Source organism: Camelus dromedarius, chromosome 19 (genome assembly GCF_036321535.1).
Source record: "Camelus dromedarius isolate mCamDro1 chromosome 19, mCamDro1.pat, whole genome shotgun sequence".
NCBI lineage: Eukaryota > Metazoa > Chordata > Mammalia > Artiodactyla > Camelidae > Camelus > Camelus dromedarius.
The window spans coordinates 22,955,370-22,982,296 of NC_087454.1; the positions used below are offsets into that span (position 1 = coordinate 22,955,370).

Below are 26,927 nucleotides of genomic sequence, written 5' to 3' on the forward strand. Positions count from 1 at the left end.
GCCATCACCAACACCCATCCTCACAAATCTTCATCTCATAAATCTGAAACTTTATACCTATTAACTAACAACTGCCCGTTCCCCTCTCCCCGCAGCCATTGGAAACCACAGTTACAATTTCTGTCTGATTTTGACTATCCTGGGTACACCTTATAAATGGAATCATACAGTATTTGTCATACTGTGACTCGTTTATGTTACGTAGCATAAGGTCCTCAAGGTTCATTCATGTAGTAGTGTGTGCCAGAATTTCCTTTCTTTTTAAGGCTGAATAATATTCCATTGTATGCATATACTATGTTTTGCCTATCCATCCATTTGCCTGTCCCTCAGTGAGGGACACTTGTTACTTCCATGTTTTAGCTGTTGTGAGTAATTCTGCTGTGAACATGGGTGTACAAACACCCCTTAAAGACCTGCTGTCAGTTCTTTTAGATGTGTACCCACAGGTGGGTTTTGCTGGATCATATGGTAATTCTACTTTTAGTTTTTTTGAGGAACCACCACACTGTTTTCCACAGTGGCTGTACCGTTTTACATTCCCACCGATAGTGCACAAGGGTTCCAGTTTCTCCATGTCCTTGCCATCATTTGTTTTCTGTTTATTTGATGGTAGCTATCACAATGGATGCAAGGTGATGTCTCATTGTAGTTTTGATTTACACTTAACTCTGAGTGATGTTGAGCTTCTGTTCATGTGTTTCTTGTCCGTATGTCTATCATCTATGAAGAAATGTCTACTGCAGTCTTTTGCCCATTTTTGAATCAATTACTTGTTGTCTTATTGTTGAATTTTAGGAGTTCTCTATATATTCTGGGTATTAACCCCTTATCAGATACATGATTTACAAATATTTTCTCCCATTGTGTGGGTTGCCTTTTTACTCTGTGGTTGGTGTCTTTTTCTTTTTCTCAATTTTTTCTTTTCCCCCAGTTTTACTGAAATACAGTTGACATACAGCACTGAGTTAAGTTTAAAATGTACAGCGTACCCTGACTGTCACATCTTGTGAAATGATTCCATAAGTTTAATTAACGTCCATCATCTCGTGTAGATACAAAAAGAAGGAAAAATGTGTTTTTTCCTTGTGATGAGAACTCTTAGAATCTACTCATAACTCCACGTATATCATAAAGCAGTGTTAACTAAAATCATCAAGTTGTGCATCACATCCCTAGTACTGATTTATAACTGTTAGTTTGTACCTTTGGACCACTTTCATCCAATTACCCCACCCCCCACCTCTGGTAACCACAGATCTGATCTTTTTCTCTGAGTTAATTTTTTTACTTAAGTATCATTGATTTACAGTGTCAGGTATATAGCAAAGTGATTCAGTTATACACACATATATGTATCTATTCTTTTTCAAATTCTTTTCCATTATAGGTTATTACAAGATATTGAATATAGTTCCCTGTTCTAAATAGTATAGGCCCTTGTTGTTTATTCTATATATAGTAGTGTGTATTTGTTAATCCCAAACTCCTAATTTATCCCTTTCCCTCTTTCCCCTTTGGTAACCGTAAGTTCATTTTCTATGTCTGTGAGTCTTTCTGTTTTGTAAATAAGTTTATTTGTATCACTTTTTTAGATTCTACATATATCTGAGTTTTTTTTTTTTGTTTGTTTAAAGATTTCACATATAAGTGAGATGATACAGTGTTTTTCTTTCTCTGACTTATTTCACTTAGCATAATACCCTCAAGGTCCATCCATGTTTTTGCAAATGGCAAGATTTCCTCCCTTTTTATGGCTGAATAATGTTCCACTGTGTATATACCACTACTTCTTTACCCAGTCATCTGTCGATGGACACTTAGGTTGTTTCCATGTCTTGGCTATTGTAAATAGTGCTGCAAAGAACATGGGGGTGCAGATATCTCTTTGGCATAGTGTTTTCATTTCCTTTGGATATATTCCCAGAAATAGTGTTGCTGAATCATATGGTATTTCTATTTTTAACTTTTTGGGCAACCTCCATATGTTTTTCCATGACTATACCAATTTACCATGCCACCAACAGTGCACAAGGGTTCCCTTTTCTCCACATCCTTGCCAGCGTTTATCTTCTTTTCAATGATAGCCATTCTAACAGGTATGAGGTGATACTTCCACGTGGTTTCGATTTGCATTTCCCTGATGATTTCCGTGATGTTGAGCACCTTTTCACGTACCTATTGGCCATTTTTATATGTTCTTTGGAAAAATGTTGATTGAGATACTTTGCCCATTTTTAATTGGATTATAATGACCCTTGAACAATATGGGTATGAACTACAAAGGTCCGCTTACATGTGGATTTTTTTGAATGGTAAATACAGTACTGCATGATCTGTGGTTGGTTGAATCCATGGATATGGAACTGAGAATAAGAAGGGCCAATAGTGGGTAGGGTATAGCTCAAGTCATAGAGTGCATGCTTAGCATACACAAGGTGCTAGGTCTGATCCCCAGTGCTTCCTCTAAAAAATTAATAAACCTAATTAACCACCCCCCCAAAAGGGCCAGCTATAAAGATAAACATGGATTTTTGACTGCTCATTGGAGGGGGGGTGCCCCTAATCCCCACATTGCCCAAAGGCCAACTGTATTCATTTTGTTTTTGCTATTGAGTTGTGTGCATCCTTTATATATTTCAGATTTAATCTCTTGTCAGATATATGATTTGCAAACTTTTTTTCTGATTCTGTAGAGTGTTCTATTTTGTTGATCATTTCTCTTGCTTTTCAGAAGCTTTTCTGTTTGATGTAGTTTCGTTTGATTATTTTTGATTTTGTTGCTTGTGCTTTAGGTGTCATATCCAAAAAGTTAATGCTAAGACCCACGTCAAGGAGCGTTTTTTCCTGTTTTCTTCTAAGAGTTTTACGGGTTTTGGTCTTACAATATAAATCTTCAATCCATTTCAAGTTAATTCTTGTGAGTGACATAAGATAGGGGTCTGGTTTCATTCTTTTACATGTGAATGTCTAATTTTCCCACCATCATTGTATTGAAGAGAGTGTCTTCTCCATTAGGTATTGTTGGCTCCCTTGATAAATGTTAGTTGACCACATATGCATGGGTGTATTTCTGGGCTCTCAATTCTGTTCCACTGGTATATATATTTGTTTTTGTGGGAGTAGCAAACTGTTTTTATTACAGTAGGTTTGCAATATAGCCTGGAATCAGGAATGATGCCTCCTCTTTGTTCTTCTTGGTCAGGATTGTTTTGGCTATTTGGGGTCTTTTATAGTTCCATATAAATATGTGCAGTATTATTTCTGCTTCTGCAAAAAATGCCATTGGAATCTTAATAGGGATTGCATTGAATGTATCGGTGACTTGGGTAGTGTGGACATTTAAACAATAGTAATTCTTCCACTCCATGGGCATGGGGTGCCTTTCCACTTACTTGTGTCTTCTTTGATTTCTCTTATTGATGTCTTATGGCTTTCAGTGCAGAGATTTTTCATCTCCTTGGTTAAATTTATTCCTAAGTATTTTTGATGTTATTGTAAATGGGATTATTTTCTTAAACTCTTTTCCAGGTAATTCTTGTTAGTATATAAAAGCACTACTGCTTGCTTAATGTTAACCTAGTATTCTGCAACTTTACTGACGTTGCTCTTAGTTCTAACAGTTTTTTGGTGGAGTCTTCGGGGTTTTTTGTATATAAAATCATATCATCTGTAAATGGAGATAATTTTATTTCTTCCTTTTCAATTCTGATGCCTTTTACTTATTTTTCTTGCCTAATTGCTCTGGATGAGACATTCAGTACTATGTTGAATAGGAGTGGTGAGGGTGGGCACCCTTGTTTTGTTTCTGATCTTACAGGAAGAACTGTCAGTTTTTCACTGTTGACTGTGATATTAGCTGTGGGCTTGTCATAAATGGCTTTTATTATGTTGAGGTACATTTTTTTCTGTACCTAATTCATTGCTTTTTTTTTTATTATAAATGGATCTTGAATTTTGTCATGCTTTTTCTGTGTCTATTGAGTTGATCATATGATTTTTTTTTCTTTCATTTGATTTGCAGATGTTGAACTGTACTGGTATCATTGAAATAAATCCCACTTGATCACGGTGAATTTTTCTTTTAATGTAATGTTGAATTCAGTTTCCTAATTTTTTTTTTCTGTTTTTTAGGGGAGAGGTAATTAGGTTTACTTATTTGGTTTTTTTGGAGGAGGTACTGGGGATTGAACCCAGGACCTTGTGCATGTTAAGCGCGCACTCTACCACTTGAGCTATCCCCTCTCCCCCTTGCTAATTTATTAATAATTTTTATGTGTATATTCATCAGGGATATTGGTCTGTAGTTTTCTTGGAGTGTCCTTGTCTGGGTTTCATATCAGGGTAATGCTGGCCTCATAAAATGATTTTCGGAGTGTTTCCACCTCTCTGATTTTTTAGAAGAATTTAAGAAGGATTGGTGTTAATTTTTCTTTAAATGTTTGATACAGTTCACCAGTGAAGCTATCTGGTCCTGGGCTTTTGTCATTGGGAGATTTTTTGATTATTGATTCTATCTCCTTACTAGTAATTGATCTCAGATTTTCTATTTCTTCTTGATTCAGTCTTGGTAGATTGTATGTTTCTAGAAGTTTATCCATTTCTTCTAGTTTGTCCAAGTTTTTGGTATGTAATTGTTCATAGTGGTTTTTTATGGTCCTTTGTATTTCTATAGAATTGGAACTAATGTCCCCAATTTCACTTCTGATTTTAGTAACTTGTCTTCTCTCTCTTTTTTGGCCTATCTAGCTAAATTTTTGTCAATTTCTTGATCTTTTCAAAGAACTAACTTTTGGTTTCATTGATTTTTCTATATTTTTCTGTTCTCCATTTCATTTATATCTGTTCTTATCTTTATTGTTTCCTTTCTTCTGTTTTGGGTTTAGTTTGTTCTTTTTCTAGTTCCTTAAATTATAAAGTTAGGTTGTTGATTTGAGATCTTTTTTGTTTTTCAGTGTAAGCTTTTAGAGCTAAAAAATTCCACCTTAGTACCACTTTGCTGTATCTCATAAATTTTGGTATGTTGTGTTTTCATTTTCATTTTTCTCTAAGTATTTCAATATCCCTTGTGATTTATTTTTGACCCCTGGTTTGCTTAAAAGTGTGTTCATTTCCACAGTTTCATGAACTTTGCAGTTTTCTTCATATTATTGATTTCTAATTTCATCTTACTGTGATCAGAGAAGATACTTCGTAAGACATTTTATCTTCTAAAATCTATTGAGACTTAATTTGTGGCCTAACATATGCTCTGTCTTGGAAAATGTCCCATGTGCACTTGAGAAGAATATATATCCTGTTGTTGGGTGGTGTCCATATGTGTCTGTTAGATCTAGTTTGTTTTAAGTTCTCTATTTCCTTCATTATCTTCTGTCTGGTCTGTCCATTCTTACAAGTAGGGTATTGATGTCTCCAACTGTTATTGTAGAAATGTCTATTTCTCCCTTCAGTTCTGTCCATTTTTGCTTCATATATTTTGATGGTCTGTCATTAGGTGCTTAAATGTTGTAGTTGTTAAATCTTCTTGCTGTATTGAAACTGTTATTAATATATAATGTTCTTGATTTTGTAAACTTTTTTGATTTAAAGCCTATTTTGTCTGATGTTAGTATAGCCACTCCTGCTCTCTTTTGGTTACAATTTGCATGGAGTACTTTTTTTTCTTAAATCCTGAAAGGATTTTGGATCCCAAGTCAGTCTCTCATAGGCAGCATATACTTAGATCGTGTGTTTTCATCCATTCTGCCCATCTCTGTCTTTTGAATGGAGGAGCGTTTACATTTAAAGTAATTACTTATAGGGAGAGACTTCTGTCATTGTGGTATTTGTTTTCTATATGCCCTGTAGCTTTTTTGCCCCTCATTTCCTGTATTCCTGTCTTCTGTTGTGTTTAGTTGATTTTTTGGAATGAAATATTTAAATCCCTTATTTCCTTCTTTATATATTCTATAGCTATTTTTTTCAGTTACCATAGAGATTACATTTAACATAAAGTTATAATATTCTAATTTGAATTTATAGCAGTTTTAGAACACACAAAATCTGCTTCTTTACAGCTCCATTCCCAACCATTACAGTTGTCTGACATAAAATTACATTTTTATACATTGTGTGCCCTTAAACATAATCATTCTTTTAAATATATGAGTCTTCTCATTTAGTTTCCTAAATTATGTGGAAAACAAGATTTGGAGATACAAATCAAAGTTACAGTAATACAAATTTGTTTTAAAACTTTTTTTTTAAGTAGATTTTTTTTTTAAGTTTTCACTTAAAAAATTTTTATTTTTGGGGGGAGGTAATTAGATTTATTATTTATTTATTTTAATGGAGGTACTGGGGATTAAACCCTGAACCTCATGCATGCTAAGCACACATTCTACCATTGAGCTATACCCTCCCCCAAGTAATACAAACTTTTACATTAATAATTTTTTCTTTAGATGCATTTGTCTATTAAATCATGTAGAAAACAAAGTACAGTTATAAATCATTTTTATAATACTAGCTCTTATTACCCATGTATTTACCTTTATTGAAATCTTTATTTCTCCATGTGACTTTGAGGTACTTTCTAGGGCCCACACGTAACCTTGCAGGACTTCCTTGAACATCTCTTACAGAGCAGGTCTTAGTGGTCACAGTCTCGCTCAGCTTTTGTTTATCTGGGATATTCTTAATTTCTTCCTCACTTTTGAAAGACAGTTTTGCTGGATAGAGGATTTTTGGTTGACTATTTTTAAGCTGAGTACTTTGGCTATATTGGCTCACCAACTTCTGGCCGCCAACCTTTTTTTCTGTGAGTTTGTGTTTTGAAGTATAATTGACCTCTAGTGCTACAACATAGTGATTTGCTATTTCTGTGCATTACAAAATGATCACTATGATAAGTCTAGTTACCATTGGGCACCATACAAAGATTTTACATTATTATTGACTATATTCCCCATGCTGTACTTCCACCTCTATGACTAATTTATTTTGAAACTAGAGGTTTGTACCTCTTAATTTCTCTTGCCTATTTCACTCATCCTCCACCCCTTCACCTCTTGCAGCCACCTATTTGTTTCTGTATCTATGACTCTGTTTAATTTTACTTGTTCATCTGTTTTGTTTTTTAGATTACACATGTAAAGGAAATCATATGGTATGTGTCTTTCGCTGTCTGACTTAATTCACTTAGTGTAATACCTCTAGGTCCACCCATGTTGTGGTAGATGGCAAGATTTCAGTCTTTTTACGGCTAAATAATGTTCCACACACACACACCACATCTTTTTATCTAGTCATCTATTGATGGACACTTAGGTTGCTTCCATATCTTGGCTGTTGTGAATAATGCTGCAGTGAACATAGGGGTGCATATGTCTTTTTGAATAATTGTTTCTGTTTTATTTGAAAAAATACCCAGAAGTGAAATTGCTGGATTTTTTGGTACTTCTATTTTTAATTTTTTGAGGAACCTCCATACTGTTTTCCATAATGGCTGCATTAATTGACATTCCCACCAACAGTGCACACAGGTTCCCTTCTCTCCGCATACTTACCAGTACTTATCGTTCATTGTCTTTTTGATAATAGTCATTCTGATAGGTGTGAGGTGATATCTTATTGTGGTTTTGATGTGCATTTCCTTGATGATTAGTGATATTGAGCATCTTTTCATATGCCTGTTGGCTATCTGTATGTCTTCTTTGGAAAAATGTCTATTTAAGTGTTCTGCTCATTTTTAAGTTGGGTTGTTTGGTTTCTCTTGGTGTTAAGTTGTATGAGTTCTTTGTATATTTTGAATGTTAACCACTTATCAGATACATCATTTACAAATATCTTCCCCAATTCATTAGGTGGCCTTTTCATTTTGTTGGTAATTTCCTTCACTGTGTAAAAGCTTTTTAGTTTGATATAGTTTCATTTGTTTATTTTTACTCTTGTTTCCCTTGCCTGAGGAGGCATAACCAAAAACTATTGCTAAGACCATTGTCAAAGAGTGCACTGCCTATGTTTTCGTCTGAGTTTTATGGTTGCAGGTCTTACGTTTAAGTCTTTAATCCATTTTGCTTTTGTCTTTTAAAATTATGATTATTATTATTTTTAAAATAGTGGTACTGAGGATTGAACCTAGGACCTTGTGCATACTAGGCATGCACTCTACCACTGAGCTATACATTCCCCCGTTTTGATCCCTTTTGAATTTATTTTTGTGCATGGCGTGAGAGTAGTCCAGTTTGATTCTGATTCTTTTGCAGGTAACTGTTCAGTTTCCAAACACCATTTATTGAAGAGACTGTCTCTTTCCCATTGAATATTCTTGTCTCCTCTCTCGCAGACTAATTACCCTGTAAGTGTGGGTTCATCTAGGCTCTGTTCTATTCTGTTGATCTGTGTGTCTGTGTTTGTGCTGTCAGTGTACTGTTTTGATTACTATAGCTTTATAGTATAGTTAATAATCAGGGAGTATAATACTTCCAGCTTTGTTCTTCTTCCTTAAGATTGTTTTTGCTGTTTAGGGTCTTTTGTATTTCCATACACATTTTAGAATAATTTATTTTGTTTCTATGAAAACTGCCATTGATATTTTGATAGGGATTGCATCAAATTTTTAGATTGCCTTGAGGAGTATGGTCATTTTAACAATATTAATTCTTCCAATCCATGAACATGTTACATCTTTCCATTTGTTTTTGTCATCTTCAATTTCTTTCATCAGTATCTTACAGTTTTCCAAGTACAGATCTTTTAACTCCTTAGATTTATTCCTAGGTATTTTATTCTTGTGGATGCAATTGTAATGGGGTGGTTTTCTTAATTGCTGTTTCTGATTGCTGTTAAGTGTATAAAAACATTTCTGTATATTAATTTTGTATCCTGCAACTTTACTGCATTCATTTATTAGTTCTAATAGTTTTTTTGTGACACATTTATAATTTTCTGTATATAGTATCATGTCATCTGCAAAAAGTGACCGTTTTACTTCTGTACTAATTTGGATTCCTTTTCTTTCTATCTGATTGCTGTGGCTGGGACTTCCCATACTATGTTGAATGAAAGTGGCTAGAGTGGGCATCCTGATCATAGAGGAAATACTTTAAGCTTTTCACTACTGAGTATGCTGTTGGCTGCCAGTTTGTCATATATGGCCTTGATTATAATGAAATGTGTTCCCTCTATATCCACTTTGTAAGAGTTTTGATCATAAATGGATGTTGAATTTTGTGAAAAGCTTGAGATTATTATATGATTTTATTCATTTTGTTAATGTGGTATTACATAGACTGATTTGTGGATATTGAACCATTCTTTCATCCCTGGGATAAATCTCACTTCATTGTGGTGTACGATCCTTTTAATGTGTGGTTGAATTTGGTTTGCTAATATTTTGTTGAGGATTTTTGCATCTATGTTCATCAGGGATATTGGCCTATAATTTTCTCTTTTTGTGGTATTTTTGTCTGGTTTTGGTATCAGGGTAATGCTGGCCTTGTACAATGAGTTCAGAAGCATTCCTTTCTCTGCAATTTTTTGAAATAGCTGAAGAAGGATAGGCATTAATTCTTCTTAAAATGTTATGTAGAATTCACCTCTGAAGCTATCTGGTCCTGGACTTTTCTTGTTTGTTGGAAATTTTATTACTGATTCAAGTTTTTACTGGTAGTTGGTCTGTTCATATTTTGTATTTCTTTCTGAGTCAGTCTTGGGAGATTGTACGTTTCTAGGAATTTATCCATTTCTTCTAGACTGTCCATTTTACTAGCAGATATATATACATATAGATATGTGCATGTATATAATATACTAGCATATATTGTTTGTAGTAATCTCTTATTATCCTTTGTATTTCCATGGTGTCAGTTGTAGCTTCTTTTTCATTTCTGGTTTTATTTGCTCCCTTTTTTTTTTTTTCTCATGAATTTGGATAAAAGTTTTATCAATTTATCTTTTCAAACAACCAGTTCTTAGTTTCATTGATCTTTTTTCTTTTTTTTGGTCTCTATTTCATTCATTTCTGCTCTGATCTTTACGATTTCTTTTCTTCTACTAACTTTGGGTTTTATTTATTCTTTTTCTAGTTCCTTTAGGTGTGAGGTTCGGTTGTTTGAGATTTTTCTTGTTTCCTGAGATGAGCTTGTATTGTTATAAACTTTCCTCTTAGATCTGCTTTTACAGCATGCCATTAGATTTTTGAATCATTGTGTTTCCATTTTCTATTTGTGGTCATGTATTTTCTGTTTCCTCTTTGATTACTTCAGTGACCAATTTGTTGTTTAATAGCATATTGAGTTAATCTTACTTGAAACTTGTTGAGATTCTTGGATGTTTACATTCATGTGTTTAATCAAATTTAGGAACTTTTCAGCCACTATGTCCTGTGATACTCTCTCTGGCCCCTTACTTTCTCCTTCCTCTGGACTCTCATGATGCATATGTTCGTCCACTTGAAAGTGTCCTACAGGTCCCTTAGGCTCTGTTCACTTTTCTTCAGCCTTTTTTCTTTCTGTTCTTCAGTCTCAATAATTTCCACTGTCCTGTCTTAACGTTCACTGGCTCTTTGCCTTCTCAAATCTGCCTCTGACCCTGTCTAGTGAATTTTTCATTGCAGTTATTGTGCTTTTCAGCTCCAGAATTTCTTTCTGGTTTCTCTTTAGTTGTTGTTGTTTTTTTTTTTTTTAATGTCTGTTGATATTTCCATCTTGTTTACACATTGGTTTTCTTGACCTTCCTCATATCTACCTTTAGTTCTCTGAGCGTATTTAAAGCAGTTATTTAAAAATTTTGGTAGTACATCTGTTACCAGGTCTTTTTCAGGGAAAGATTCTGTTGAATTCTTTTTCCCTTTGAATAGGGCATGCTTTCCTGTTTCTTTGTGTGTCTTGTGATTTTTTGTTGTTGAACGCTGGCCATTTGAATCTAATGTGGTATTAACTCTGGAAATCAGATTATCCTTCATCCTCATGTTTTGCTAGTTTGTGTTGCTATTCATTTTTTGAGTGTTGTAGGCTATCTCTGTGCTGAGAATCAGTCTGATGCTTTCTCAGGTCTTTTTGGGCCTTTCCCTGGGCATGTGTGGTCACTTTCTAATTTTCCCTGTTTAGGCAGTTGTTTTGGGATGTCTTAGTCTTTAATGTCTGGCTCCTGAAAGGGGAAAATGTACAACATGAAGGGTGGGGTGAAGGTTGTTAGTCCTTTAAATCCCCTTAGAAGTCACCTGAACCAATGATGGGAGTGTGTGTGTGTGTGTGTGTGTGTGTGTGTGTGTGAAACAATGGCTGCCTGCCTCTTTGCACCTCAGTAACCATGCAGCAATCAGTATTCAGAGCATGGATCCCTGATATTCAGGGAACAGAGTCCTTTTTGCCCACCCTAGCTCCCACAAGTCGCTCTAGAAAACTTGCAGAGCTGCCTGCCACATGGCTGCTGGTGGTAGATGGGTAGCCGCCATTGTGCTAGGGACTGAAATTGGCATTGTCTGCCATTTACCACCTATGCCTGGAAGTTGCAAAGCTTCAACAGACTCCAAAATTCCAAAATAGTTACATCAGGCAGATTCTGCCGGTGTAATTGTTGTCTAGGTGGAAGGGAGATTCCTGGTACTTCCTACTCTGCCATCTTCCCAGAATCTTCACACTCAGGCTGAAGAACTGTGATCAGTGTGAGTGGACAGATTTCAGATCAGTGTGGCCTGAAGGCCATTTTGTATTATGCCTCCCTACCCCATGTCAAGTTGTTGCTGGTTCCCAACGCCTCAAAGACCAAAATCAGGTTGCAGGGATTGCTAGAAAACCATGTGGTTCTGGCCTCCACATCTCAAAATGAGTAACAAGAATGAAGGGGCCACTGAGACAGAGATGCAAGGCTGCCTGTGAGTAAGGACAGGACGCCAATTTGTTGAGTGTCTACTACGTACTGGATTGGGTATATGTACTAGATGCTGAGAGGGTGATGAGGGTTCCTTGACCCCTCAGTGGGGGTCACATGAGTTTACTGTGTTTAGCCTGGCGTCACCTTTAGGAAGACTTAAGTATCTGAAGTGCGCAACATCTATGTGGGTTCATGGTTTTAGACTGAAAAGATCTGAAGTTCTCATGTGGCAATGTGGTTATGAGTGGACATCAGATCAGGCTGTAGAGTAACTGGAACTAGTCGTCCCATCGCCAAATACCAATCATCAGCTACTGGTTCTTCCACCTTATCTCCTTGGTAAGAAACTTTTAAGGAGGTAATTTCTTGCTGTAGGCATTGTTTTGGCTTTAAAGTTACTTTATGAAAGCACATTATCCAAAGCAGACCCAGGCCAGAAATATTTAATGCCTCAAGAAAGGCTTAGCTACCTGTCAACTAAGCCAGGTTTGAAATACATGCCCCAGAATTCCTTCCTTGCATTCTTTTGGGTTAGTAAGGACCAGATGATCTTATGTGAGATTTGGAAAGTGGAAACAATGCAGCAGCCATTCTTTTATCTGGAAGGTGAGTGTAAAGAGGGTTTGTCTGGCACGTAGTAAGCAGTTAGTAGTTATTACCAGCTTTAGCTGTGGCTGCAGGACAGCTTTTCCTAGTCACTTTTCTTAGCAGCTGGTACCTACCCTACCCTCATCAAAACCTGGCAAATGACTGAAGATTGTATTACTTGCCCTTGATTATGTTAAAAAGGTGGGGGTCCCTCCAGACATGGACACTGAAGTGTTGGCTCTAACAAGCAGAGTGTGGAGGAAAACCTTTTGCCTTTTCTTTTTCCAATCAGATTCCAAGGTGATGGGTGGGGAGGATCTCGTATCTAGAGAAAAGGATCTGAAAAAACAAACCAAACACAGAAATTCTTTTAGCTCAACCCAGAGCATATGTTAAAAAGCAAAACATCCTTATCCTTTACATACTGGTCAATTTCCCACGTTTCCTCCAAAGTAGAATATGAGGCCTATGGCGACGTTGCTGTTTCAGTTCCACCAAATACGTGCGGATTTTAAGGAACCACCAACATCTCATTCCATATGCCGAGAGAATCATGCTTTAGACTAGAAAAAGACTGATTTTAAAAGTGTATTCCCAGGTGACCTGGATGATGGTGGGCTGATCACTTCATTCTGGATCCTCCCCATCCTTGATTCTAGGGAACTCCTACTTTGTGGACTGTGCTTGAGTTGTTTCATCTGTAGGTAGCAGTTAACTCCAACAGGTGTGGCCAAAGGTTGTCTTGGGAGTTACATTGTGATGTCCCTTTTTTGCAATGTATCGTTAAGGTCACACATGTAGATTATATGTAACTGTATATTGAGATGAATTATATAAATAGCAGGGTCAAAATTATTGTGCCTTCTCTATAGCTTTCCTCTACCTCCGAAAGAAATGTCAGACACATAGGACAGAAAAATCTGAAAGGAAGCACCGAGGATTCCTCTTATGTACACTCTTGTCAGTCATTGCTATTCAAACACGTAAGTAGCCAGTTGATGGAAATGACATACAGCTAGGCTGGGGAATTCTGAGTTTTGGGATTTTGATGAAATCAGCTCAAATTCAATGCATTTTGTCACCAGTGTTGGTGACAGTTTCCTGGATACATTCTAATGCACCATGCTAAAAACCACAAATTTATAGCCAGGAAACTCTGTTCACCTTCAAGATCCCTAGTTAATCACTATTCATTTAGGAAAAACATGCAAATAAAGGGAATTATTCCATTACCAAATAATTTAGCAGCAAAAGGAGAGGAGTATAATTAAAATCCAGAGATGAAGCAAGGAATTCAGAGGGAATAAAAGATGCCTGGAGTCTGTGTTGACCTGTCTGTAGACCTCAGTGGTACAACTGGAGACAGGTGTGCCCCCAGCCCAGCCCCACACCCCCTTTTTTCTGCACAGGATTCAGTGTATGTAGTATCATCTCCTATATGCTACATAAGGGGAAATACATGTTTAACACAGAACATCACCTGACATATGCTTACTTCCACTTTACATATTTATTAAAGAGCAGAATTAAATAGATTTCCCAAAATGAACCTACCTTACAGTCAGTTAAAATGGTGAAGGGTCCACTGATTAATGAAAAAACAAAATTCTCGTTTCTCTGACTTTTTTGGTTCATTTGAACAAAGATGCATGATTCCACTGCCTTTAGCCCAGTGTTGACTTCAGGTTGTGCATCAGAGCCAGGAGCTGAACAGTACTGTCTCATGACAATTTTCTGATATCTCATTTCTTCAACTCGGCTCCCACCATAGTTTTCCAACCAAAACAACCTTTCTTGAAGACTATTTAAGCAAAACCAAGTACAATGGGAAATCATTTGTTTTTCTGAATTTATTTAAGAACACCAAAAAAAGTGCATCTGGATAATTTTTTTTAAAAAGCAATTTATGTTTTTAATTCATTATATGCTGCCTCACCACTCCAAATGCAATCTGAGAGCTGGTTCAAAGACATTTGTTGATTTCTAGACAAAACTGTTGAAAATGACTGAATTTGATACAAGAATGTGTGTGAAGTTTCTTTTTCTTGAGTGGTGATGGACACTTCATAATCTTTTGCTCAGAACCACTTGCCCACCCTTTCCGCCCCTCCTCCCCACATTTTTTCCTGCCTATTTCCATGACCCGTAACACACACTTGGGAGACAGTGGGCTAAGATAATCTAAGTTTTAGAATTTTTTGTTACCTGCGAAGAGCTAACTGGCCTTTTGGATCTAATTTCAATCTTGGCCTTGTTGGAGTCATGCTCTAGTCAACAGAGCTACAAATACTACACAGTTAAGCAAATAAGCAAAAATCAGCTTCTGCTCTTCATATTCCCTAGGTGAGATTGGGGGCTTTTTAAAGAAGTATCTTATGAGAAAAGAGAAACATGTAAATGAGAAATTAAAAGGATTTTAGTTAAAGGAGAAACTCACAATTCCATTTGTTCCATGGAGACAGAAACTGATATAAAAGGAAATGACTATATTTTTAGGTTTTTAACATGGTCTTAACCTAATGATGAAAATGTTTTGTTAAAACCACCATAAAAATAAAAACTAACCTAAAATATAACTGCCAGTGTTCTTTAGGATTTAAGAAAGTGAGATGTTCCAGGTTGAAGCAAATGTTTTCTCGGGTTGCCAGATGCATTCCCGTGAGTGTTTCTTACTTCTTAGGCTGTGGGACTAGAAAGCCAGGCTTAATCTTGCTTACCCGTAAGGACTAAAATTCAGCTACACGTACATATTTAAGATTTGCCCTAGTTCAATGCCCAAGTACTGGAGATTTTAGGCTAGATGTACCTGCATGGGAAGCTGTTCTTACCTCTCTTTCACAACTCACACCAGAACAGAGCAGCTATCAGCACAGGGAAAGCAAGCTACCGCATGTCGGACTTGAAAGAAAATCCTTAAGGGCATTGAGTTCTTTTTCAACCTCAGATTTGTTTTTAAAAATTAAGTTACTTAGTAGTAAAAAGTCAATTTTTTGCATGATAGAGGAGTGTAAATAAACTTTCATACATCAGTATACATATGTTTATGACACAGCAATTTAAAAACGACAACAAAAAAAGCTGCATGGATCCTAGGCAGATATGTAAATAAATTCACTCCAGGTCAAAGGTATGACAAGAACAAGTCTCAAATTCTTAATAATTTGGGGATCAGAACAGAAGGAAGAAACTGAGCCGTAGCAATGTGAGCAGGCAAACTGGACTCAACATAACTTCCTGGAAGGGACAGGAGGGAAGGGAAAAAGCACAATTCTGATTGTTCACATTTCAGCATCTCAGAACTTCATCCAAAACAGGGAAAGCTAATCCAGAAACCCTCTCTGCTCACTATCACTGAAGCGTGTTTTAGGAATGACAGAATGCCCCCTCCGGAGACAGCCTGGGCAGGAGCCCACGCTCACAGGCAGGCTGCTTAACAAGGGGGCGTTTGGGAGGCAGCTAAGTCAGCAAGTGAGTGGCCTCTGAGGTTCTGGCTTTCAAGTTTGTGACGCTGCTGTGGACCTGAGGGGATACCTGGCCCCTCTACTGTGGGTTCTGTTGGTTAGAAATGCAACAGCTTGCATTTGGAGCATTTGAGTCACTGAAAACCAAAACCTCCCCCTCCTCTCCCCTGCCCAATTGTAGGAAAGGAGAAACTCATTAAGCATTTATTGGTAGGTTTCTGCAGTGTATTAAAGTTCAATCAAATGGAAAACCTGACAGACAGCCCCCAATTGTTAGAATTATCTCAAGGGACCCTGAACTGGATATTGCAAGTTGACATAACTGAAATGAGCTGGACTAGGCTGTTGGCTCAATCTCTCCACACCAACAGCCGCCGCTTTGTTCCACCTGGAGTGGTCCCATGCCACCCCCTCACGGAGAGCTCTGGGCAGCAGCAGGGTGGTGGTTTTTGGGAAGCTACTGGTTTTGCCGTTTGCTTCCAGAATCACATAGACTATAACAAACTTTACATTAAACACTGTTTAGTCCTGAGTTGGGGGCATGCCCATGGAGGAGGGGCCGAGTTCACAAGGACTCGTCCCTCCCTGGCGTGATGTCATACGTGGTCCTCAGCTTTCTCTTCTTCCATTGATTGACTTTCTGTTTCTTTTTCATCGGTGACCCCTTCTGAATTCTTCTTGCCCATTGCTTTACTGGCCTCTTCCTGAGGAAGAAATAAATCAAGAGGGTTAGAGAAAAAAGAAAGTGTCCAATTACTTCTTAGCTCCTCTAGACTGTCAGGTATGAAATAAGAGGACGTTACAGGGCTTTATTCAGGTGGCCCGGCTGGGTAAGTCATGGCTCTGCTGCCAATAGCTGAGAGGGAGCTTTCGCTGTTCTTGGGTTAAAATGACTAGCTTGCCACAGGGGTCACCAGGGGTTCTGAGTGGAGGGGGAGTGAGGGACCAGAATATAGCGTTGATGTAGGGAGGTGGACTTCTCCCATCACGTTTGCCAAGTTGGCTCCCGAACCTCAAAGTAAAGGCAAAATAGCTGGGCTTCCCCATCAATCCATTTCCTGGGAAATCTGAAGTCTCAAAAGCAGGTATTATCTGGAGGGAAAAAACCCTGATGTACTTGATTTTTTAAAAAAACAGTAAAAGTTTTAGGACATTTCTAGGGAACTGACTTCCCTCATCCCTTGCATGGACATGCCAGGGCCTCACACCTATGTGCCTGTGGTAAGTAGAGTATGGTGGAACAGCCTTACTCTACTCCTGGATCCAAACCAGCCTCAATCAGATCCGAAATCACTTCCCCTATCCTTGGTGCTCGCGAGTTGTCTACCTGCACCTGTGTCCTGTGCTTCACCCTCTCAGAACAAAAGTCAAAGGCGCAAGGTCAGGTCTTGGTCCTCCTGAAGGCGGGGGGCTGTGCACATACCTTTGCATCTTGCTCTGCAAACTTCTTGAACATGTTGGCATATATCCTGCGGTCCCGCTCATTGTGCTCCTTGGCTTTTTTCTGGCACATGGAGATCTGCAGTCTTGCGGCCTTATTTTGGGGGTTTACTTCCAACACTTTCTCAAAGTCGCCCTTGGCTGACTCAAACTCGTTCATGAGCAGCTGGGCTTCGCCCCTCCTGTACAAGCCCTTCTCATTGGCACTGTCCAGTCCAAGGGCCTAGGGACAGACGGACTACGTTTTAGAAAGGATGCATGTACCCTGTGGGCATTTGAAGAGAAAAAGGTCTCTGGCCAAGGGAATTGGAAAAGGCGTATTGAAAAGACTGGGCTCAAGGTAATTACATACTACTGATCAAAATTTACAAATTATAGAAAATTCATTAAATACAGAAAGTAAAGATCCCAAGGAGACTTGGGAAGGGGGGCTTTTGAGAAGTTCATTTTAAAGTTCAATGGAAGAAGTAAATGCCTAAGAATGGCTGAGAAATTTCTGGAGAAAAAGATATACTATTAAACTACTGAAATTAAAAATTTGGTTAGTAGTCCATGGACAAATGGGTCCGTGGAACAAAACAGCATTCAGAAATAGATTCATGTGTATGTGTGCAAAAAGATTTAATAATCACAAAGATGGTAATGTAAATCATATAGAGAAAGTATTAACTTTGGAATAAATGGGGCTGAGGCAGTGACTATCCATGTAGAAAACTAGTTGAATTCTTACCTTATGTCATATAAACGCAAAAATAAATTCTAGACCAACTATATTTACATGTCAAAAAAACTCCCATAAAATTGTAATAGGGTTTTTTTCTTTTTAAGCAAACCTTGATGGAGTAGGTTTTGTAAGTATCGAACAGGGTTATTTTTTATACTGTCAGGGTGAGGAAGACCTTTCTATCTAGAAAGAAATAGATTTTACTAGGTAAATATTAAAACTTTCTTTTCAGAAAAAGCTACCATCATCAAAGACAAGTGAGAACAGAGTCCCTACTGTCAGGCAAAAAGTTAATGTGCAGACTACCTCAATCAATAGAACACAATAATTTGGTTGAAGGATATGAACAGGCAATTCAAAGATGAAATACAAATGGCCAATAAGTAATGAAAAGATGTGCAACTTCATTAGTAACCAAGAAATAAAAATAAGAATTTTTTGTTGCTAACAATATTGAGAATGAAAACCACTGACAATATTCAATAATGTATAAAGTATTAAAATTTAAATATATTAAAATAACATCTTTGACCCAATATTTGCACTTCCAGGAATCTATCCTATAGAAACAATCCCACACATATTCAAAGAGACACTATATATATAATTTGTAATATCAAAACCTGGAAATCTACCAAAAGGGATTGGTTAAATAAACTATGATAGATCCATACAACGGATACTATATTGACTTTAAAAAAATGAATTAGATGATGAACTGGTAATATGGGGAAAGATGTCCTTATTTTATAAATCTATATATCCTCATTAAAAAAATTCATACATGTTACTCTTATATGGAAAAAACAAAAGGAGTATTTTTTTAATGATTTTTTTTCTCTTTTTTTATGAGGGGGAGGTAATTGGGTTTATTTATTTATATTTGGAGGAGGTACTGGGGATTGAACCCAGGACCTTGTGCATGCTAAGCATGCACTATGCTGCTTGAGCTATACCCTCCCTCCCCAAAAGGAATATATAGGAAATGAATGACTGTGGTCTTGGGAGAGGGTCAATGGGAATTTTATAAATGGGCTCACTTTCTTGCATGTTTCTGTAATGTCAAATTTGAACAAGAACAAAGTTAAAATGTAATTAATAATAACACTGTCTTCTCAGGCAAAATTTAGCATAACATGATAGGGAACACTGATCCACAAAACTTGAAGTCTTAAAACTCAAAAATAATCTTACAGCGGGGAGGGGATAGCTCAGTGTTAGAGTGCATGTTAGCATGCACAAGGTCCTGGGTTCAATCCCCAGTACTTTTGTTAAAATAAGTAAGTAAATAAATCTAATTACTTACCCCCTCCAAAAAAAAAAAATCTTACAAAGAATGTATGAAATAATTGGGTTTTTTTTTTTATCCCTTTGTCTGTCTTTAAGATATATCCAATTATTAGCTTTTATCCATAAGAAAATATACACTGTTCACTCAGTCCAAGTCTCTGACATAACAGCATTAGCTAGTATATAAAATAACACAGTCATACATCACTACTGTCACTGGCCTCTGGTACTTAGGTGCTCCATAACAGCGTTAACAATGCACACGTAATAAGGGAGAGGGCTGCTGGTGCTCTGTGGCTCTTTCAAGTTATGTGTTTTCTGAGTGAATAAATACGATAAAAAGTGACTTGCCAAGGTCCTGGGTTCAATCCCCAGTACCTCCATTAAATAAGTAAATACAAACCTAACTATCTCCCCCATTTCAAAAAGGAAAAAAAACAAAACAAAACTTCTTGAAAAAAATGACTTGCATATCCCTGTAGGAGCAGTCACAGTCTGTTCTTATTAAACTGAATCTGAAGAGTTCTATGTCTAATCTGATACCAAATGTCACAGACTTAAGGTCATGGATAAAACCTGCTTAATTTTATCTAAATCTTTGTTCATAATGTATTATTATAAATAGTCTAAGCATCAGGAAATTATGACTATAATAAAAAATGCTTCTGCGCTTCTCAATTCATCCTGAGAAACAAATAACCCCAAACAAACAAAACTAAGCAATGTGGAAAACCCAGCCCCTGGATGAAAGGCAGCAGAGGAAGACTCAGTATGAGGAAGGAGAAAAAGATCTGGAGGAGCTTAAGTCATCTCACAGGCAGACACTTCACCTTGTCACAGCACTCGACGGCTTTGGTGTACTCTCTGAGCTTCAGGTAGCACATGGCCAGGTTCAGGAAGGCAGCGAGCAGAAACGATTCAGAGGCTTTAGATTCCTTCTCCGATAAGCCATATTCCATCTCTAACCAGGACACTATCTTCCCATACTGAATCACCGCCTGCATGTACTTGCCTCCCTGAGAGAGAAAAGCTAGTGATTACTTGCTGGACAGGCTCTGGGGGTGGGAGTGGGAGGGGTACAAAAGTAGTGCAAGCTCAGCCCCCCCCCCCAAGAAAGCCAAATCCGCAAAAGGACCCCCCCCCCCCATTCTAACCAAGCCATTTGATCATTTCTTCCTGTTTCCAGGAGGTGGCTATCCAGGCACTTTTCCCAAGTCCCCACGACCCCGGAGCTGGTTTAGGACCAGGCACTGTAACGCTGGTCTCCAGAGTCCACCATCTCACCCTATCCAGGGGGCATTTCTCTCAGCAGGTGGGTATCAAGGCTTCTGGGTTACAGTCTTTGGTGCTAGTATTTATCACTTTCAAAAGGCTGGTGAGTAGTTGTAGACTGTGTCACTAGTTTACTTTTCCCTCTTCTTCTGACCATTAGCTCGGCACGATAGGTAACTATATTCTGATAAGTGCCAGTCCCCAGCCCAGCAAATCTTAAGTTATCTAAGGGCTGGCAACCTTCTCCTATGAAGGTGCAGATAGTAAATATTTCAGGCTTTGCAGGCCAGTCTCTGTTGCAACTCTGTCCTTGGTGGTACAGAAGCAGCTCCAGACAATATATAAATAAATGGGTGTGGCTGCGTCCCAGTAGAACCTTACTGTCTACAAAAACAGACCGTGGTCTGCTGACCTCTCATCTATAGACCATGGGAAGACAGAGGTGAATAGCAGCAGTGACGTAAGTAACTAAAACATGAATCACGTGTCAGCTAACTACATGAGAAAAACCTTTCTCTTAGTTGCATTTTTGCTCTCTTACCTGATTAGAATTCTAACAACTGTATAATTAATTAACATGAATTATATATATGGTCTATACAGGAAATACCAGGGCTGAGACAATGTTTATTGCCATTTTAGGATGAATGAAAGGAGTAAGAGCAGGTAAGACGGAGTACAGGGGAGGGATCTCTTCTACAGGAGGTGATTATAAGCTTGAAAACATGACACATCCCGCCAGATGGCAGAATTGCAGCCACACCTCATGGGCATTAAACCCAATGTCTGACCGACAAACAGGGTTAAGATCATGTCACTAGGATTTACCAGTCAAAGTGCGTACACTTCTCAGTCTCCCCACACACACTGCAGGCCTCACCCAGTGAGTAAGAGGAGGAAGATCACAGAGCAGGTCTATGAGAATGTTCCAGTTTTACAGGACTTTAAGTGGTTGGTATAAAAATGTGTTCCACCTGGAGAAAGGAAGCCCCAACACTGATTTTTGGTGATGAGGACGGGGTAGACCAGTTCTAGGTAGAGGGCCTGGGTCAGAATGTACAGATCTTCCTCAAGTTACAAGGGGTCACCTCCCAATAAACCCACGGTAAGTCAAAAATGCACCTGATACACTTGATCTACTGAACAGCCAGGCCTACTTTAAAGGTGCTCAGAACACTTACCTTAGCCTACAGTTGGGCAAAATCATCTAACATGAAGCCTATTTGATAACAAAGTGTTTAATGTCTCACATAGTTTATTGAATACTATCCTGACAGAAGCAGAATGGCTACACCGGTGGTTTGCCCTTCTGACCGTGGGGCTGATAGGAACTGCGGGAGGGGGTCGTACTGTGTATCGCTAGCTGGGTAAAGTCAAAAACCCCCAATTCCAAGCACGGTTTCTACTGAATGTGGAGAGCTTTTGCATCACTGAAAAGTGGAAAGATTGTAAGTTGAATCATCGTAAGTCAGGGCTGTCTGCACTTAGGTTTTGCTGCAGCCTTAGGCCCACCACTCAAGAATAGGGTCCTCACCAGCACCAGGATTGGCATTTTCTGTCACCATCTTTTCTCCCGCTGGAGTGTGAGCTCATTGAGGACAGGAAGCATATCCTATCCCTTTCGGAATATCGAGGGTTTAGCACAAGGAGGCCCTTAATGAAGATCTGCTGAGTAAATAGTAAGGTCAAAGGAATATAACTGTGGAATCAAAAGTTTTTCAGTCATTGGGAGCAAAATGGAGATATGGATGGAAATGAAAAGTGTCATTTCATTTAGGCTAGGTGAGAAGGACAGGCACCTTCCCTGTTTGCCTAGCTGCTGCTTCCCCTCTCTTCTCCTCCACCATCTTTATCAAGTATACTGTCCTAGGGAAAGAGAAGAGCCAGGGAGGAGAAAAACCCAGATCCTACCACTTCAGTTGGTTCTGACTTTCAGAATAGTAGAAGGCTATGGTTTCTCAAAACAACAACAAACCAGAATAGACTTCATAATATACATAAATGTTCCTTCACACGCATCGAGCACTTTAATTTCTTAAAAGCAATTTCATATATAATGTGACTTATATCTCAACTTCTAATGAGCAAAGGTCTTTGTAGTATTTCTGCTTCTGATGTACTAAAGAGTTCTCCACTAGGGTGCTTTTGCCCCAGGGGACACTTGGCAATGTTTAGAGATGTGCTTTAGTTGTCACAAGTGGAGGGCATGCACCTAGTGGGTAGGGGCCAGGGATGCTGCTAGATGTCCTATAACGCACAGGACAACTTTCCGCCAAAACAGAGCTACACAGCCCCAAATATCAACTGTGCTGAGGCTGAGAAATCTTGTTCTAAAACAATGAAGAAAGAGAAAGAGAGGCAGGTTTTGAGTTTTTTTTTTAACCTAAAAACCTAGAGTCAAAGATGACTTGTTTCTAATCAATAACACTGGTTTCTTGGTTCAGCAAGGGTGGTCAAAATATATCAAAGCCTGGTTTGTCTGCAAAGGGTTCCATGGTTGAAGGATGATCCTTAACTAGCTTGCTTTAGAAATGCTTTTTTCCCGCCAAGGAGCACAAGAGGGCGCAAGAACCCCGTATCACTGCAGTGTCCGCAGCTGCCTTACCTCTGCCTCCAAGTCAGAAAAGTAGGTAATGCTGTTGTCCTGCACATGCTGTCAGTTATGAGGGCAAAAATCATGTCTATTTAACTGACTTGCACAATGCCTGGCATAACATCACGGTGTTAAATGTGCTAAATAATTATTTTCAGAGCCAAATGAAGAGAGTCCTCTCCTACCTTTCTTCTCTTTAGTGTTCAGAGGTTGATAGTTTACAGTCTGAACACCAGAATCATTCCCAGTGAAAAGCTTATTACAATTCTACCCTACTAAGGGGAGAGATTTACCCATTTAGAGGTAAACCAAAGCAACAGGTCAATGAAAATAGAGCTCCATTTTATTGTACAAATGGGGTGAAACACAAACCTACACTTCACACCATCTCTGCTCTCCCCTATACATCTGGCCCCTGTGCATATGCACAACGCACGTGCCAAGTCAAACACCCTGGAAGGATGAGGCCCTGAAAGGCAGTGTGGCAGATTGAAGTTTGTAAAGGGAAGGTGTGCAGGAACTTATCTACCACCCATTTTTAAAGTCTTACGGTTAAAATTAGGATCACTGCTGGGATCTTTTACCTATAATTATGAAGGTGCCTCCAGGGATGTTTTGAGTAGTACAAAATGTTCAGAGACATTCTGGGAGAAAAGTCTTAGGTCAGCGGTTTTGAACCTTTCATTAATTTTCCCCCAATAGACTAATGTTTTGAAAGATTTTTGTCTATCAAATTGCATGTTAAAAATAATATGTTCCATATGTGTGACTGCTGATCCAGATTTTATCCAAAGATCAGTAATTTTAAGAGGGTTCATAATATTATGAAATACACAAATCACTATTGCACCAGTGTGATGCTAAGAAGCAGCACAGTCAAGTAATTGTGTAGATACTCGAGCACTGCTTTCTGCTGCTGATCAAATTCTGGCCATCTCTCTGTGTATACTGTGGGTACAGCTATATGACACGTGGCTCTGCAGCATTCATTATCAATACTGTTACCCAAAGTTCTGAGTCATCAGCAGCAACCAATTAGAGCTTCTGAATAGCTAAGCTGTTTATTACACTGAGTTGATATAATTCTAGTCAAATGCCAAAAGCCTCACCTCCCCCCATGTTAATATTCTATTTAGAAGTTTTGGGAAATATAAAAAATACACTTGAAGACTTTTATGGACTCGCAAGTAGGTAGGAAACACAGTTTAAGACCTATGGTCTTAAGTACAGAAAATTTTTTTATTCTTAGTGTATTATGTATTTGAGTCTTTGGATCTTATCTGAATAGTTAAAGAAGTAGCCAGTACCTCAATTAGAAATTAAGAAAAATCAAACTTGTTCTTGAGAACTTAGAAATGCATAGAAGTTTAGGGCTGGAAAGAAAACTTGGGGATCATCTAATTTAATTCCCTCACTTTTCACATGAAAAAATAACTTCTTTGGACCTTAAATGACTTTAAATCATTTGGAGCCACAAAGCCCAGTTTTCCCAATACAGAGCTCATTCCACCATACCCCAGTGCTTTCTGGTGACCTATACGTTATTTTAGTACATATAGTAAACATTTATAAATAATTATATATTATCTATACCCAGAATAAGAAATGTTTTCAATCATGATCCAGTACCCACTCACACACAACAGAACAAGTTTTATGAAACAAAATTTATCCTTACTACATAATGCAATACACTTCCACTAAATTGATTTCATGACCCAATAATGGGGCTCCTCTCAATTTAGAAAACAATGACCATACATGTGGCCCTCTGGCTGTGTAATTCTGTGTTGGTGACGGTCTTATGTAATTCTCTCGCTGTTTTCTGTGGGTTAACGCTGCCTCCTCTCCCTCTAGACAAGCATGTTACCCCAAGGACGGGTCTTATAGAAGCTTCTCCATAAAGATGTGCTGACGTACACTGATGCATCTGCTTTAGACTATTAAAAACATCATCTAATTTTTCTCTTGTTCATGGATTGCAGTCGCAAGTTAAAAAAAGAAACCTTGACAAAACTCCCATTCTTTCTCTCACACTCTCCTGCACTAAGCCCTTTCTGCTCCATACAGAAAAGTTACATATTTGGGGTTGGGGAAGCAATGGCTGGAGCGTTCTGATTAGAATCAAAGTGCTGTTCTCTTTTTTTCTTTATCTGAGAGTTTAAAATCTAAGTGAGGAGATAAATTCCTAGATTGTAAGAAAGGGTTTGCAATAATCAAGAAATGACAAGTATCATTAAGGAATTTCTGAGGATTCCTCACAAAATCAAGTGTGGGAGGGATCATCTTGGCCATTAGACGAAATTAACACACTCCTCCTGTCAGTTCCTTTTAAAGTCTGTGCGTGATCTCTTTTTATCCCCAAGACAGTGGAAAAGAAAATGATGTGAAACTTACCCCTTTGAGTTCTATTACTTGCTAACAATTATTCTATTCATTCTTTGTTTCGCTCCACAAACACATGTTGAGTGCCCACCATGTACCAAGCAAGCTGCTCTAGGCCTTGAGTGACACAGTGGTGGGTGGGCGAGCAGACCTGGTCTGCCTTTGTGAGGGTTACAGTCTAGAGCAGAATGTGTAAAAGAGGCATTTGTGTTCTTTTTGTCACATTAATTCATTCTGTCTCACCATTTCTTATACTAAAAATGACAGACCTGTAAAAATTCAGGCTAATGCTTATCCAGAATGGTATTCATAGAATTCAGAACAAGGTATATCAGCACAACTCACTGATACTTGACTAAATTCTTTGAGATGGAAAGGACTGTACAAAGACTCACACACCTTGAAGTACACAGTTCCCTTCTCTTTGACAATGGCAGCCTGTTCCAATTTTTCTTTGGTATCCATTTCCCAGGATTCTTTGGCCTGTCGTATAAATTTGTGACAATGGTTAGATGAACAGAGATGGAAAATGCACCAGCTGATGCCCGTAAGAACAAACAATAGCTCTTCCTAAAGGCAACCCATACTTCAGAAGCCCCTGGCTTTTAACACTGTCTGCCCTTGCCAGGGCACCAGGCTAGAACTCACTTTCTATGATGACAGGGTGCTTGACCCGTGCTGCTCAGCAGGGAGGAGTGGGCACAAACACTGAGGAACAAGAACTGTTGAGCACTGTTAGAGGGAATCTCTAGAATTATGAGGTGAGGCCACACAGGGAGAGCCAGGGTCCCTTATTTCCCTCCTGCAGACTTCTCCACTAAGCTGCTATTATAATTTAGGCAAGCTGTTTCTCTCAAGCCTCAGTTTTTCAACTCTAAAATGGGAATACTCTTATAGTCAAGTCACAGTTGTATATTCATACACAATTAAAAAATTCCAGAACATGTAGCTGTTTCTCCACTCTAAAACAACCATATATATTAAAACCTCCAAGCTGTAACAACCTGCAGATGTATACTTGGGGAAGCTCAAGGAAAACATAACTGGGAGGGTGAAGGTGATGCAAAGAAAACAAATGATTTCATGATCGTCTGCTAATTTGTATTATGTGTATCATTTCTCCCCACCATTACAGACATCCATCAGGGACACCTGCACTTTCAATATGAGTGTCTGGATCAGTCAATACAACACTGGGGTCCTTTAGGGAAGGTGACAATGGCTGTGTCTGTGCTATATTGCAGAAGAATTAGGAAGCTTAACTGTGTAACTGTAAAATTCTCTACTCAAAGGACAATTAGTGGTATATTCCTGGCGT

General features: G+C 38.3%; 1 protein-coding gene across 5 annotated transcripts in view; it reads right to left on the reverse strand.

The window, feature by feature from the left end:
* Positions 1-14,276: 14,276 nt before the first annotated feature.
* The window catches only part of FKBP5 (FKBP prolyl isomerase 5), a 93,266-nt gene continuing 80,615 nt past the window's right edge, over positions 14,277-26,927 (reverse strand). For 4 of the 5 annotated variants that reach the window (XM_031434859.2, XM_031434861.2, XM_031434863.2 and 1 more), the window contains 4 exons: positions 26,009-26,092; positions 20,190-20,375; positions 17,329-17,568; positions 14,277-16,609 (listed from right to left, as the gene is read on the reverse strand). In XM_031434859.2, the coding sequence (XP_031290719.1) occupies positions 16,502-16,609; positions 17,329-17,568; positions 20,190-20,375; positions 26,009-26,092 (618 nt within the window). In that variant the 3' untranslated portion in view covers positions 14,277-16,501. The remainder of the gene's footprint in view (positions 16,610-17,328; positions 17,569-20,189; positions 20,376-26,008; positions 26,093-26,927) is intronic. The other variant, XM_031434864.2, reaches the window with a different exon arrangement.